A 15,863-nucleotide genomic window follows, 5' to 3' on the forward strand; every position below is an offset into this window, starting at 1 on the left:
CAGTATGTGAAAGAAGGTTAGGTTGAATGGGACCCTTCGCAGTCAGGCTCGTAGATTCCTATTAGCGCTAGAATTTTCAATTGTCTCGGATTTCACGAGGCAAAGGGGTGACTTAGCTAATTTGGAAACCGATATTAAAAAAAAAGACATAAATTGCTGCATAAGTGTATTCAAAATTAAAAACATGACTCTTAATGTTATAATTTTTACTTACTGGTGTGTGATAAGGCTTTGTTAATTTAATTATAAGATAAAACTAAAAATAGGTATATTTTTACTGAAGTAAATATGAGCAGTAAAAATAAGAGGATGTTGATTTCGGTCTGTGCATTTTATCTGAGTGTTGAAAAATACTGGATATCACTGTCACGTCCTGTATATGAAGATAATCAGTGAGATAAAAGATAACAGTGGTGGCGGACGTACGAGGTGAGCGACGTTTGTGTAAACAATATCCTCTTAGATCTGCTAGTTATTTTCAAACAAATATGACTAATCTTATGTGTGCCGTGGCAGACTGCACGTCAGATTCAAGAAAAAGTAAGAGAAAGACAAACCGTAATCGTACCGGAAAATTAAGTCTTCGATGCAATATTATATTTTCTATACATTACATGGATTTGCCTATTGCTTGGTGCATTCAAATGAAAGTATATATCAGTATACGTCCATTGAAGTCGGTCGAAAATGACAAATTGCTTGGCTTGATATAATTATAGGCTGTTTTACGAATATCATCTAATTTTAATAGAGGCTCAAACAATGCTATATGCCGTTTGCAATCATGAAATTAATTTACTTCAATTTCAGACACAATAATGTACAACGATACACCTCTGTAAGCTTATAAATCTTGCTCAAAAAAGTATTTATTTTCCGGCAAGAATTACAAAATCTGGCGGTGTCTGGTATCAAATCGCTCACTGCGAAAGGTCCCATTAGCGGTTAGGTATGGTTCGGTTCGGTTAGGCTAGGTTAGAATATTAAGTTGGTTTAATGTTAGGTAAAGTAATGTGCAATGGTTCCAAAGTCGGGGAAGAGACCTGTTTGGAATTAATTCTATCCTTGCGCTTTAAGGGACCGTCTGTGATCCCACAGGTGCAGGAACTCCTGTGGGAACTCCTTGTCTACTTCAAGGAGCTCTTCAGCCTGGCCGACTCCCTAAGGGGCATCGTCCCTCCCTCCCTTGGAGATAGCCAAGCCCTTCGGAAGAAGTGGGTCCAGAGACTCTCCGAAGTCCTCACGCCCTTGACCACCACCTATGGCCTCCTGATCCTCGGCCAGGGGCTCGGTAACCTCCATCACATGAAGGTAAGGAACTATACACCAGGGGTCATCACCTGGACTCCAGGAACACCATCCCCTCTAGAAATCAATAGAAGTTTCTTAGGGGCTTTAGAGACACAAAGGTGTTGATGTATGCCAAGGTTACTAAGGTTACTAAACAGAACAACTAAAGTACCCATGAGGAACCTATCAACATACATACATACATACATATACCAAGGCTTTTTCCCCCTTACAAGGGAGGTAGCCAAAAAGGAAAAGACATAAAATCATTTCCACCCATTCCATCCCTGAATACACTCCACACCCCTCCACCCTCCCTCTTATCTTAGCACCTCCTGGATGACGGCTCTTCCCTGCACCTTGTCCACTGCCCTGGGTCAGAGGCAGTGTCGTAAGACACAGTACATCCACAGCAAGGCAGCTTCATTAAATCGGCGACCCCCCCCCCTCTCCGTCCCCCCATTGCATAAAAGGAGAGGACGGGGAGAAATCCCTTCGGGCTGCGTCAAATTTTGCTCACACATACTACCTCACCCCCCATCCCCTCGCCCATTCCACCTCATGCAATCACAACATCATCCATATACAACCATTCTCCATTCACCCCTGTCTTCTGTCCTCTCCCGTCCTTCCTCAACAGACATTCCCCTCTTCCCCAAAGCTCCCTTCACCCCATCCATCCACCTCATCCTAGGATGTCCCCTCATGTTCACTCACTCCACATCTGCCTTCCATACCTCTTTTGCTAGTCTTTCTTCACTCATTCTTTCCATGTGTCCAAACCATCCTAATATTTTTTCATCAACCCTATCTCCCAGCTCCTTTTCCACCCCCTGTGCTCCTCCTCACCTCATTTCTCACTCTATCTAGCCTAGTAACCCCCATCATACTTCTCAGACACCTCATCTCAAACACATTCAAACTCCTTCTCCCTTCTTCTCTTATGTCCCATGTTTCTGCCCCATACAGTGCTGTTGGCACAATCACTCCTTCATACAGTCTCCTCTTAGCATCCATTCCCAACAGAACATAAATACAATTGAGAAGTTTATTAAACAGCAGTGCGTAAGTGAGTTACTCAAGAGGATTTATCAACCAGCAGAACATGAGTACTCAGTGACTTGAGTGCTATCTAACAGGTCATCGTTCTTTTGAATTTTGTTCATACGTGCCTCCCCTCCATCTTTGTTCAGTCCAAGTATTCAAATGGACAGCAGTACACAAGTAGAACACTTATGAATTAAAAGATTAAGACATACTGACAGTTTTGTTTTCAGTTCTGTCTCTGTTTCCGCGATCACTGTTCTTCCGAAGTTGATAATCATGTGCTTCCCCTCTTTATCTATTCGTTGGTTTGCTTATTTATCTTTTAATTTACTTGTTTATTTGTTCATCTATTAACTTGTGTCAATCTATTATTCATCTATTTACTCGTTCCTTATTTCTAGTGCGGTAGGAGCCTACATAGCAACAGTCGCCTCGATAGCGACAACTTTGAGAACCTCTACGGCGTCGCCGAACTCCTGGTATGGATCGTCTTCCGTCGAAGAGACCGGAACGGTATTGGCCACGAGATCCGGCGCCTCTTCCGGGGTGACCTCGGCCAATCAACGATCAGCACCAAAACGCCGCTTACAAGTGAGCCTCTTCTGTGGTCCTTCCTTTTCCAACCACAATATAAGGATGCTGATTCTCAACAGAATACCCGTCTCAGTTACCCAAACTTCGCTTTAAATAACTCTTTTGTGAATGACGATACTCGCACAGCAATAGCATATATAGATAGATAAACACACAAACAAATAAATAAATGGGGGTAACATTGTGACTGGGGACGAGTCCAGTACAGAAACATGCCTCCCACGAGTGCTTGATTTCGGCTTATACCGAGTCCTGATCCAATACGAACCACTGCCACACATCCACTCACCACTGTTACCACTTGTTACATGCAATGAACACAACTCTGTCCGGTATCGCCAATCTTGACTTTCCCAAATGTACCAAGACATGCTACTGAAAAGTACCAGATCAATACAAAACGTATAAAAAATACGGAAATCAAGCTACTCACGCATATTTCTGCTCTCGTTTCAGAACTGATGGTTCGGTGCACGGGACTTTTGCACGACGCTGTGCCACCCATGTCAATCGCGCTTCGTCTAGATGGCGCCCAGATTCTCGCGCCACTTCACTACGTAACGTAAGACCAAGCAGAACACTACGTCAGTGATTCCCAACCTTTTCTGGCTTGAGGCATCCTTGCCAAGCACTTTTAGAAAATCTAAATTCTAGTTTCTCAGTATTTTATTGATTCAACATCAGTGTAACAAAATTTGTCCCTAGATAATATGAAAATACTCATCTTCACATTGCTGCTGCTTTAATGAACAAAAATGGATGATAGAGTCGGTAATACGGAAATTATTTTTGCCCTGAATTTTGGCGGCATCCTCAGCTGATTTCGCGGTACACTGGTTGGGAACCACTGCAGTTTACATCATAAGTGCCACCCGGGGAGAAAGTTTTCATTGACACCTCCCACCCCCCACCCCCACTCCACCTCATCACCAATTCCCACCTCCACCACCTACTACTGCCTATTTGAGCTATTAGCTTGCGAAATAATCAAACAGATTTTATATTTTGTATTTCATGTATCTATTTCAGAAAGTGCAAGGGAAAATATTTCATATTTTTCGTTTGTTTTAACGCAAAATTCATCGATTACGGGAAAATAATCAGGGCTTCTTTGACATTTTTTCATTATCATCATTTTGTCAGCTTTGTGGGCGGCAAATCCAGACTAAAATTGCCGCCTCCTAAAAGTACCGTCCCTGGGCATATGACCCCCCACACACACACACACACGCCTCATATGAAAGCCCTGATTCCAAGCCATTATGTAAAAAATGTAAAAACGAAGCGTTTACCTTCAATCCATCACAAAAACAAAGAATGCACCAACGATAGGATACAAACCACTGGTCATCCTGTGAGCATTCTGTTTGACTTGTATGACAATTTTGTCTGCCGCCAGTGAATTTCATTGAAGTGAAGGAGTGCTCTTCGATTTCGAGGTTCATCTGGAGGGACTGGGGGATGGGGTATCTCGAGAGGCGTATGAATTTCGTTAAATAGGAGCTACTGGCATTTGGTTAAGTTAGGATAGGTATTGACATAGTAATAAAAATAATCAAATGAATGTTGGAAAATAAATAAAAACGATATACCGACAAGTGAATAGATAAATAAATGTCTATAAAAGACACCGAAAGCGAAACTACTCAAATTTTTTAAATATCAATGACGACCTCGTCTTACATGGCAATTTCGTCGTCTCAACCTTAGTTTGCCGTAATTTCCTGATGAACATGTATATGAAATTTCAACTTCCCATCTAAGTAAAATCCAATATACTCCTCTGATTGCACCCTTTAATTTTATTTGTAAATTTGTGATATCAGATGCATGACACATTTGAGTATTTTTTCATCAACAAACATGGAAATGTCAGCAATAGCTGACATAGCAGTAAGCCGTAATTTGTTATAAATGTCATATAACAAAGGTCCACGCACAGTTGGTTCCCTTTGATATTCTACTGATAACCTATTCTTCAGAGCAAAGTTATAAATACGTTTCCTACTTCCAACAGCGTTGACGGCGCTGACACCACAGAAGACCACGTTGGAGAGAGTCAGGTCGTCCAAGGTCATGGTATGGGTCTTATTGGGTCTCGCCGAGGGGACCTAAACGAATATCTGGAACCTCCACTGCCTGAAGACGAAGACGACGATCTCAGCCTCGGGTGATCGTTTTCTCGTCTGGTATTCATTCAGACGTCCACTGTGAAGGCTAACTTGGAGTCGCTTCTTTTCGAAGACGAAAATTTAGCCATAAAACATTAGGTAGTATTGACTTCGGTGGTGCTCGGGTAAAAATATAGATTAATAATAATAACTTGATTTTACGTCACAAACTCTCCCTTATCAAGAGGCTAGGACGGTGCCCCTTGGAATTTAATCAGCCATGCCCTTGGTTCAACTCGCCGATGGCTGGGTTCGAATCGCCATCTCCACCTTCGCCGAAAGTGACGACGCCCAAATTGGTCCCTACCCCGGCATCGGATATTGGCTTCATCATCTTTTTATTTATCTATCTACTATTTTTTTTATTTGTGGTGGTTATCCATATGTTCTATGTGCTATGATGATTTTTGACAGTTTGTCAAAGGTTAGGTTAGATTTGTGCTGTGTTTGTCAGTATGGTGCTGCATACAATGACATTCTTTTTAAACTAAGGACAGTGAATTGTCACATCAGAATGTGTACGGTATAAGGTGGCTAAAATTCAGGAAGAATTTTTATCTCTTAAAGAAAAATCTAGGTAAGGGAACTGGTGGTGATTTTCCTAAAATGTTATGTAATAACATCATTTAAGAAGGAAGGTGAAGAAATAATGGGGACTGGAGGGTAGAGGGGAAGTCTGTTACGGAGAATGGGGAGTAAACACCCGACCTGTCTTATCGACTTGTAGCCCTGTTCATTGCAGATTATCATATCAAAATATAACACCATAGAGAAAAATCTTAATAATATCCCCAGTAGCATGGCAGAGGAATTGTATTTATTTCCCTGAATTTGTGTCGTGACTTGGAACCCATGCAAGCCAATATATGATGTGTTGATTCCTTTCAAAAGTGAAGAAGTTAACAAAATGTTTCTTCCCTTATATTTCCTGGTAAACATCCAGGTACTGATCTGAATGTACATAAGATGTATCTACAAAAATATACAAAATACCTGTTTCTCTTTTTCCACATCCCTGGTCATAATTAAATACAGTCATCTTAAGGTTGGAAATAAAATAACCATGTTGTCAAAGTGTCTGACATTTATACAATATTACAACATACATCTCTATACAATGTATACATATGATCATGACCTATCATCACAGATACAGGAGGGTGACAGACAACATCCTAGATGCAGAAATTTCTGACAACAAATGAAGGGGAAGATAAAGGAAGAAATCACAAAGGAATAAAAGGCAATAAAAATGGCAAAAAGAAAATATGAGAGGGAAACGAGGGGAAGAAACAAACATGGAAAAGAAAATGAGATTAAAAATGCAGGAGAGGGACAAGGAAAAACTAATCAGAAGGTAGAGGAGTATATGTGAGAAATGTAAGGAAAGACAACAAAGAAATGCATAAGAATGAGAGTAAAAAGAGTGAAACAGAAGAAAGAAGAGTTGTAGGATGTACTAATATAGACTATTACAGATCCTTCTGATTGTATTTGCCATTTCCAACCTTTTAACACTATGGCAAACTAGACATTTCTCTATTTGGAACCTAAATTTGAAAACTTCTAATATTCAAAACAATAGATCCTCTCAAAAAGAAACCAGAGTATTTAAGTGCTTCTGATGTCTGGAAAAAAATATCAAATCAAATCCAAGAAGTTCCCAAGAACCAGATGCACTTTACTTTCTAATATTCCAGGTTACTTTCAAAGGGGTTTCATCTTGAATATTGGGGAGTTCCGTATTTTTCATTCTAATAGAACTATCCATACTCAGATTTTGTTATGGTAACTGCCAGACAATCTTATTTATCTGCAGGGTGGATTCGAGTCTGAACAAATTCTCCTAAAATCAAGACACTGGTTCTGTTCATCAATTGAATAAAATTGTCTCAATTGATACAATATAATATAAAAAATGTGCCACAAGTTCCAAAGTCTTAGGGAATTTGAGCGAGATATACGGCTCACACTATTGGGAAAAATTGTACTGTTGGGAGTTCCAACATCTGCAGAGAACAAGTTCTACATTACAAAAATGACCTACTGCACTGATGCCTAAGCCTGAAGTCCATCCTATGAACCTAGTACAGCACTTTTCCATGACACCAGACAACAGTTGTGATGGCACCTTGTGCTCATTAACATATCCATTGCATTTAACAATGCTAGTCATTTGTTTTAGCTGCTGCCAAGCAATTTGATTCAGTTGAGGGAAACCCCTTCTGAAGAATAAGAATCAAACACACCTGGAGCCTAAAAAGTACCAAACAATAATTTTGCTGTATTCCACAATTGTGTTTGTTTATTCTATTGGAAGGTGAATTAATTCAGCTGAAGGAAACTCCTATTGCAGCAGAAGAACTAAAGGGTTAATATAAACAGTAATGTTAGTGGTCATCCCTTCAATATGGCTGCACATCTAGTGATTTGATTCCAACAAAACACAAACATTATTCTGTTGAGGTTTGCCTCTCAGGTGAGTAAAATCACTTAGCATCAGCCACAACAATATCCACAAAGAGTGGCATCCCATAGAGTACTGAAATGAAACTGATGCTCCACTACAACAGATAAAGAATATCACATCTGACTTATGATCAATCCATATGTCATGCAGAGGTTACTGCCACAATTTACATGTAAAATGACCCACATAGAGGGTAGCATTTACATAAAATAATTGGAACTACTACAAAAGGTGAACTAGACTTAGGATGAAAATTAGTTTCATTGACAACTCAACCCTGCTGTACAGAGCTTGATGAACATCAACACCAGCAGATACCACAATTGTGATCACTTCCTTGTTTTGCAAAGTGGGACAATATATGCCAGCTCATTGTATCTGTTCACCTCTCTTTAAATATTTACAGTAATTAGTAATGATTTTGGCATAAATAAAGGTTCTATTCTGGTCAACTCCAGACAATTTATACTACTTTTATATTCTGAAGTGGCGGGGGTAAATCAGCTCCTGCTGTTGAGTCTTGTTATAAAAGAGCTATGCCTTATTGCTTTGTTTTCGACTCATACACTGTGGTGGGCTCTTCATCCCTGAGGGGCTGTGATAAGATTTTGTTCTGGCTAGTACCTAATAATTTTATTAATTTTAGAGGAACTTTTATGGCATAAAGAGTTTAATCTTCACTTAATCTGCACTATCTGTTTGGCAGTAATGCACTGAACTACCTGTCCAGTGGTAGTGCACCCAGCTCTGGAAATATGTCCACTATAATTTGTTATTCAATTTTGGCTGTTGTCAGGCTACTTTACTCACCTCAGTGACACCCCTTCTGTAAGAATGAAAAGGATCCCTATGGAAGGAACCATGGCATGGAAAGCCACACTGGTTTCTTGAATGCAGAACTTAATATACTAACCATCACTTCTTCCACAATGCACGTCAGTGGCGCCAGATTGACCACAAAGACAGAAGTTCTGGTACATAATAACAACTTCTCCCACAATTCTGTGCCCCACATGAGGTACTGACTGCTTAATTTTTTTTTTTTATTATTGTCATTAATATTCCTGGAACTTCAGTAACACCCCAACAGACCCGAGTTGCACACAATTCTTTTATGATTGGACAGTAATCTCCATTCCAATAAAAATGCCAATTACTTTTTACTTTTACTATCCTTCATCAAATCTCCCTTTTACCACTTACATGACTCTGCCACTTCAGCACAGTATTAGCCCAAGGGATAAAAGTTCTGATTATTGGTGATAAGATACAAATACAATTCAATGTTTTTGTGCTTGGCATTACAAGACAGGATATACATTCCTGGGTGCCAATACTCAATATGTAAACTGCTAAAACTCCTCAGGTTTACAACCCACTTCCTAAATAGGAAAACTGCAAAAAATCCTCTGATTACTAAATCACTTTCAGAGAGAACAAGAGCTAATAAAAATAACTGGCAAATATGTGCACAGCAGGTCTTCTTTCCCTTTCAATATATAATACACTTAAGCACAAATGGCTCCATCAAGATTTCTGCACTATATAAACCATACATTACATTACAAATTATCTGGGTATCAACTTCTATTGTATATGTACTACAAAGAGGCCCCAAATTTCTGGCAATTCCTTTCTACTCTTAAAAACAAATCTTTGGGGCAACTTCAAAGCAGTCACATTCATGGAAGGACTTGAAATGTTCACCATTGGGCATGACTACACCCTACAAAAGGCTTCCCAGTCGCTTCCTTACAGTACAATTCAAGAACAAGAGGGCCAAATAAACGTGATCACCAAGTTTCTAAATGTTTTTTGTTTACATACATGATAACTACTGAAATGATAATGAATATCATTATGCATTCCACAAAAAAATAAAAATAAATAAAATAAAAGAATAAAATAAAATAAAATTAAATAAAAAATAAATAACAATAAAATATAAGCATACATGTACTCTATGCCTTAGGAAAATATTGCAAGATTCCTGAGCTTAACATAAAACACAAAAAAGTACCTCAGTAGCATTAAGATAATTTAAAACAACAGCACATGAGAAAACATACACAATATAAAAAGTTTTAAAACTAAGATATCTTCACTCAATTATATGTACACCCTTGTTAACAAAGTAAATATTCATACAACAAAACATTTGAGATCTTTGATCTTTAACACATCCAATGAATACTAATTATATTCAGCAATACATCTCTCCAACATTCTCCAGAAACTTTTGAGCTTAATTGTTTCATATCTGGTTTTTAGAGTACAGTTGTATTATCATTTCAAGTTAATGACTTAACTATTTCATTTAATCCACTAAAAAATAAATAAGCAGCAAATATTGGTTCTATAATCATTCTCGATGTTCATAATTGTGTTTTGCTATGAAATATCATATATGGAATGTAATTCCCCAACATATATTCATACACACACACATGTATACTGTGTATATATATATATATATATATATATATAATATATATATATATGTACATATGTGTGTGTGTGTACAAATATACTTTAGCTATTTGGTGTGGGTGTGGCAAAAGGTGATAAGATAATTATAATAATTATTGCCTTGAGTATAACCAAATGGAAACCCAGAGCCCCGCAGTGACTGGCAATGGTCCTCAGCCCTGTCACAGATCTCTCATGTTTGAAACTCTGGACTGTATTAGTGTGAGCACATTTCTATATCACTGGCTGAAAGTAGCAGGAAGAGGAGAGCAGCTGCCATGATGTCTGTTTGCCGTATGTGAAAAGGCGTAAGAAATACAGTTGACATTGACAGAGAGAGATCTTGGGTTCGTATGAAGACCAAGTGTCACCTGGGAAAGGGAGTTCATGAGTTTTGATAAAAGAGCCCTGTTGTCTATCTTGCAGAGCCACCACAAACAGGTGGTCCTGCAAGAAGAGACTAAACATACAGTGGGAGAAAGAAAGAAACAAGCCCTCAATAACAGATATGAAAGGTCAAAATATCAAGGAATGCAAAACCCAGTGTGACTGAGAGCAAAATGCAAACAATATATATAAATATATATATAATTAAGTGCACAAGAAAAGATAAACAAGGAAAAAACACAAGGAATCTAAAGAAAGAAAAAGAAGAAGAAATACTGGATACAGGGCACAAATGTGCATAGAGAAAGAAAATTAACAAGGAACCTAGTTAAAAATCTAAAGTAATGAAGAATGGTACATGATAAAGTTACAGACTGGAACAAAAGAGAAGTGTAAGGATATAAATGGAAAACAAAAATAAAAGGTAGAAAATAAAGTGTTTACTGAAGGACAAAGAAAGAAAAGAGAAAGTAGAAAAAAACACATACATATGTACAGTATGTGTATGTGTATGAACCTAAAAGTAGACCACTGTACATACCCATAGTCATATGGCAATACAAGTTACGCCTACTATCTATTTTTTTGTCTTAAATCATCTTATTCCCTTAGTATATCATCTCAATAATATATTATCCACCTTTGGTTTAGCACATGACAACCACTTGCATACCACTGCAGGTGACCTTTTATTTCTCTTTGCACAGCAGCGGAAGACTGGCAGTACCTGTCATTGTATCATGTTGTCTAATACTCACTAACTTTGCAAACTATACAGCTACTTTTTTGTAGATGGTTACCTGTACTCCATTCATTCCTGTGTGTCCCTTTCATAAATGATGGTTTAACACCAAATACCTTCATTTTGCAAAAGGGGAAACCCCAGAAATTAATAGGTTGTATACTATTCCAATAACCCAATTATTTCTGTGTATGCCTTTACAGGATTACTTTTGGGTAATCCCAAACAAGTTCATTCACCGAAGGGGGAGGGGGGAAACCCAAGGAACAAACGGGTTATATACATACAAGTACTGCATGTTATGAACAAAGCTGGCTAAGTTTGTGTCATTTTCTGTCAATCTGATTGTACTGACAACCACTAGTATTGTAACTGCTTCACTCTAGTGTTATATTTTGTCAATGGTTCTTGTTGACTAATTCTATTCTGCTGAAAGAACGAAAACTGTCTTCATTATCCTTTAAGGAATCCTTCCACAATAAACATTCATTGACAATATCCAAGTATTTTGATTAAGGAAATCTTACACAATCAAGATTACTGTATATCCTAACATAGTTACAACTATACTGCTAATACAGCATTATCACATTATATATCGATGACATTTGTATTGTTCGTATTTCTATTACTGACACTAATAACCTCTTATGTGCTAGCAAAGTCTAACTTACTCAGTTAATATTACTGATAAGTTTTGTCATTAGTGCAAGAGGATCCCTCAATACTGACAGTGTTGAATAGATACTAACTGTCCAGGAAAATCTATAGCATCTTTAGTTGTTACTGAAAGTGTGGGAAGGTTCATGGTTGTCAGTAACAAAAGTTCCAACATTACTACTACTGTATCCATACATAGTGAGTATGTGAGGGCTCCTTAGAAAATGTGGCACACTTACATATTTTTGTTCTAGCTAGTGTCAATTGGTTTCATTCAGCTGATGAGTGGATCCTGGACTGAAAGGATACATCAAGTTATAAGGTGATGTCCCGAAAACATGTCCTACTCTGATACAAATGTGAAGCCATTTACTAATCATGACTATCATTTCAGTAGAGGCTACATTTTTCTTCTCTGGAGAAAGAAAGGAGAGGAAAAAGAAGAGAGAAAGAGAGAGAGAGAGAGAGAACCATGTAATGGGTTGTGGTGGCAGGAAAGTTAATACATATATATATATATATATATATATATATATATATATATATTGTTAATAAAAGGAGGGGTGATAAATGGGTTTTGCATAAGTGTAGAATGGGTGTAGGATGTGTGTGTGTGTGTGTGTATGTATTTACCTAATTGTAGTATACAGGAAAAGGAGCAATGCTCATTGGGTCCCGTCTCCTATTCTCTACTTACATTATTTATCCTACCTAGCCACAAATTCACGTACAGTTCCAACCTCATCTATATCCTTCATTTCCAATTATCATATTTAGATTTGAACTTGTGTATTGTTTGAGCTTGGGCTACATCACTTCCTAAGCTATTCCAGGTATTTATGCATCTATATGGAAAACTGTATTTCTTCACATCCTTGAGACGTGTGGTCTTTCTTAATTTGTGTGTGTGTGTATTTACCTACCTAGTTGTACCTTATGGGAAAGGGATCTACGCTCGTGGTGTCCTGTCTCTGTATCTCACAGCGTCTAAATTGCTCTTAACCCCTTCACTCCAGGCCAAAATCTCGCGGGCAGCATTAGCTTCCAAACGTGCGATGTTACCGCTGTATTGCTCGTTCTCTTTCACCCGTGAATTTTGATAACCATAGAAAATATGATGAAGCCAGTTTACAGAGTATGGGGGTCACGCAGGTACAACTACAATATATATAATCAAGATGCCGATATCGGCATCCTCGCGTACCCACTTGCTCCTCATAACGCCTAAGTAGGCATCGTCGTATCGAAGGGGTTAAATTCGTGTAAGGTTTTTGCACACACTATTGTTTCATCTTTTGTTCCATCCATCCACCACTGTGGGGAGAGCTGTTCTTTTTCAGGTCCCTTCCATAACTGTCCTTTTTGAGGTTCCTTCCATGTCCCACTGTATTTCTTTTATCCTAATTTAGTAAGTCTTCTCTATCAAGGACTTCCATAACTCCCATGATTCTGTAGATAGTCAACAAGTCACCTCTTTCTCTTCTTTGTTCCCGAGTCGGTAATTCTAGTTTTGACAATCTCTCTTCATATGACAGCTTTGAAAGTATATATATGCACAAACACACACACACACACATGACTCACAAGGCACAATGGTAGCTTCCATGGCCACCACTATGGCAGTCCGGGTTCGAATCTCACCTAGGGCTGAAAAAATTTCAGTATTGCTGTGCTGTGAGTCATTACTACAACTCTTGTTGGCAGGGAGTTGGGTGTATGTGTACATGTAAGGTCACAGCATTACTCCTAGGTCAGTCATATATGAGCTCTGAGCTCTCTTCTGGGAGGGAAATAGCTATCAATCATGAGTCCAACACATGATCCAAGACCATGGTGAATCACACACACATACACACAGGTATGATAAATTGGAGCTTACAAGACTGGACCCCACAAGTGTTGTTATTTTCCTGTATGCTACAATTAGGTGAATACACACACACACACACAGTGTTAAAGGATACAAGTAAACATAAAAAATAACATAACATGATCATGAAAGAAGTGAAAGATAACATTAACAACAACCAAAAGATGATAATTTTATCAATATTGTATAAGAGTTCAGTTAATGGAATGTATGTCTGGTTAAGTCGAAACATCCTTCTCATGTGGAAAACTGTGCTCAGACTAAATTATTGTTAGCACCACACAATAGTGTATCTGTAAGGGAATTGTTTCTAATCATGATTCTTACAAGTGCAATGTGATAAAAAAATACATCTAAGCTCTTTTAAATGAATTACACCTAGGAGGTCTTTTACTCCAACACACACCAACCTCCGTTTGTGCAGACATTTGGGCCCAGGACATAAACCCACCTCAGGAATTGGTGGTGTTTTATGTCCTAGACTAATTCCTGAAGTGTGTTTATCTCCTGGGCCCAAACATCCACACAAGTGGCAGTTGCTGAGTGATGGAGTGTTGGATCATACACCTAGGTGTATGATGAAAAAATGAAATTGTGTATTTGATCCTTGACAGAGCTGACATACACAGTGCTATCTCAAGATCAAACAACACAACAGCACATGTCCTTGGAGTGACCTAGCCTGGCTTATATTATGTAACAGAAGCCGTTACTGGACTGGATGTATCTATGATTATGAAACTTGGTGAAGTATTCAAACATTGCTATACAGCACCTCAATTACTAAATAATACAGCAACCGAGTACATAGTACCATTTATAAAGTATATCCTTTCTTATTTCACCTTTATGCCATGACCCACAATGTACGGTTATAAGGTATGGGAGATGAACTGAGACTCTCCTGGAAGCTGCTTTGGCCACCCGAATCATCTATGATCTTTCTTCCATGCTTTTCTTTTAGGAAGTTACTTTTCAGAAGATGAGGTGCATGCCTTCATGGTACCCTGGCAATATCTATTAAGATTAAATATGTATTTTACATTTTAATATCATCTTTATATTAATCCTTCCATGACAACATGCACACATTTTCACAATATCACAAGGTAAGCCAATTCTCTCAATATATCGACTCCCTTTGACCAGTCTTATTTAGTTGAAAGGGAGTTCCAGCTTATGCCTGGTGACCTTATTCAGCGTCCAGGGATTTCTGGCTCATGACAGGTGACTCTGATAAGCTGTAAGGCTGGCAACTCCTGGACTGAAGGAACTGACTAATTTGTTATTAAGTTTTAAAAATATACAATTAAATATTCCAGTTTAGTGCATGACTAGCACAAAAATACTAAAAGATGTCCTGCAACCTATTTCCACAACAAAAGCACATGATAAATATCAGTGTCATTTCTCTTCCTTTTGACAGTAAGTATACTTAACATGCTTAAACCCAAATAAAGCAATACACCATCATGAGGGGACAGTGGTGGGAGTGGAACACTCTTTTAGGAAGACAATTTTTTTTTTCTTTAATTTCCTATAAAAATGAGTGTACACACAAACAAGTTACAAAAATAAAATGTGCGAAATTATGCCTTTTCTCCCTTCTCACCTCATCTAACTGCACCAGACATTGTAAAATTAGAAAATGAATTGATCAAAACATACAGTGATCTATCAAACTGCCTTATTAGCCTTATTTTTCAGGATGTGTCAACTTCAAAATATATGGATTTTTTTTACATTGCACAACAAATGTTGGCATCTTAACTTCCACAATTTACAGGTTAAGCACCTTTCATGTGATATATATATATATATATATATATATATATTATATATATATATATATACACACATACATACATATACAGTTTTTCTCTTATCAACATTCTTGTTGTGCACAACTGCCACCTTATGTACTTGTATCAATCTCTGAAGGCCAATACTTTCAACAATACTTGCTAACAAACTTTGACTGTGTTAGGCTCTTTGAGACTGATGTGCAGGATCACTCACATACACAAAAGATTATTTTTCCATGATCACATGAGCAATAATAGTAACTATTGCCTTGAGTTTTACTAAATGGCAAACCCACAGTCCCGAAACTGCTGATAATGGGCCCCAAAGTTCTTCCACAGATCTCTGGGAAGAAACTTT

At 38.0% G+C, this 15,863-nt stretch overlaps 2 protein-coding genes across 2 annotated transcripts in view; one reads left to right on the forward strand and one right to left on the reverse strand.

Annotated features, from left to right (window-relative positions):
* LOC143034417 (uncharacterized) overlaps nt 1-3,456 on the reverse strand; it is a 97,467-nt gene extending 94,011 nt beyond the window's left edge. The window contains exon 1 of the mRNA XM_076200433.1: nt 3,365-3,456. Within this exon, the coding sequence (XP_076056548.1) occupies nt 3,365-3,368 (4 nt within the window). The 5' untranslated portion in view covers nt 3,369-3,456. The remainder of the gene's footprint in view (nt 1-3,364) is intronic.
* Nucleotides 946-15,501, forward strand: LOC143034419 (uncharacterized). The gene is made up of 4 exons (XM_076200439.1): nt 946-1,311; nt 2,739-2,928; nt 3,388-3,493; nt 4,949-15,501. The coding sequence occupies exons 1-4, from the start codon at nt 997-999 to the stop codon at nt 5,103-5,105; spliced, it is 768 nt and encodes a 255-aa protein (XP_076056554.1). The 5' UTR covers nt 946-996; the 3' UTR covers nt 5,106-15,501.
* The last annotated feature ends 362 nt before the right edge of the window (nt 15,502-15,863 follow it).

The sequence above is a fragment of the Oratosquilla oratoria genome, chromosome 17, assembly GCF_046742065.1.
Source record: "Oratosquilla oratoria isolate Oo_2021 chromosome 17, ASM4674206v1, whole genome shotgun sequence".
Classification (NCBI taxonomy): domain Eukaryota; kingdom Metazoa; phylum Arthropoda; class Malacostraca; order Stomatopoda; family Squillidae; genus Oratosquilla; species Oratosquilla oratoria.

Bases quoted from the DNA above. Each gene is read 5' to 3' on its own strand.
- LOC143034419 (XM_076200439.1), top strand. From the start codon at position 997: ATGTTAGGTAAAGTAATGTGCAATGGTTCCAAAGTCGGGGAAGAGACC. The intron at 1,312-2,738 runs GTAAGGAACTAT...CCTTATTTCTAG, and splicing joins GTAACCTCCATCACATGAAG to TGCGGTAGGAGCCTACATAG. The intron at 3,494-4,948 runs GTAAGACCAAGC...TACTTCCAACAG, and splicing joins GCGCCACTTCACTACGTAAC to CGTTGACGGCGCTGACACCA.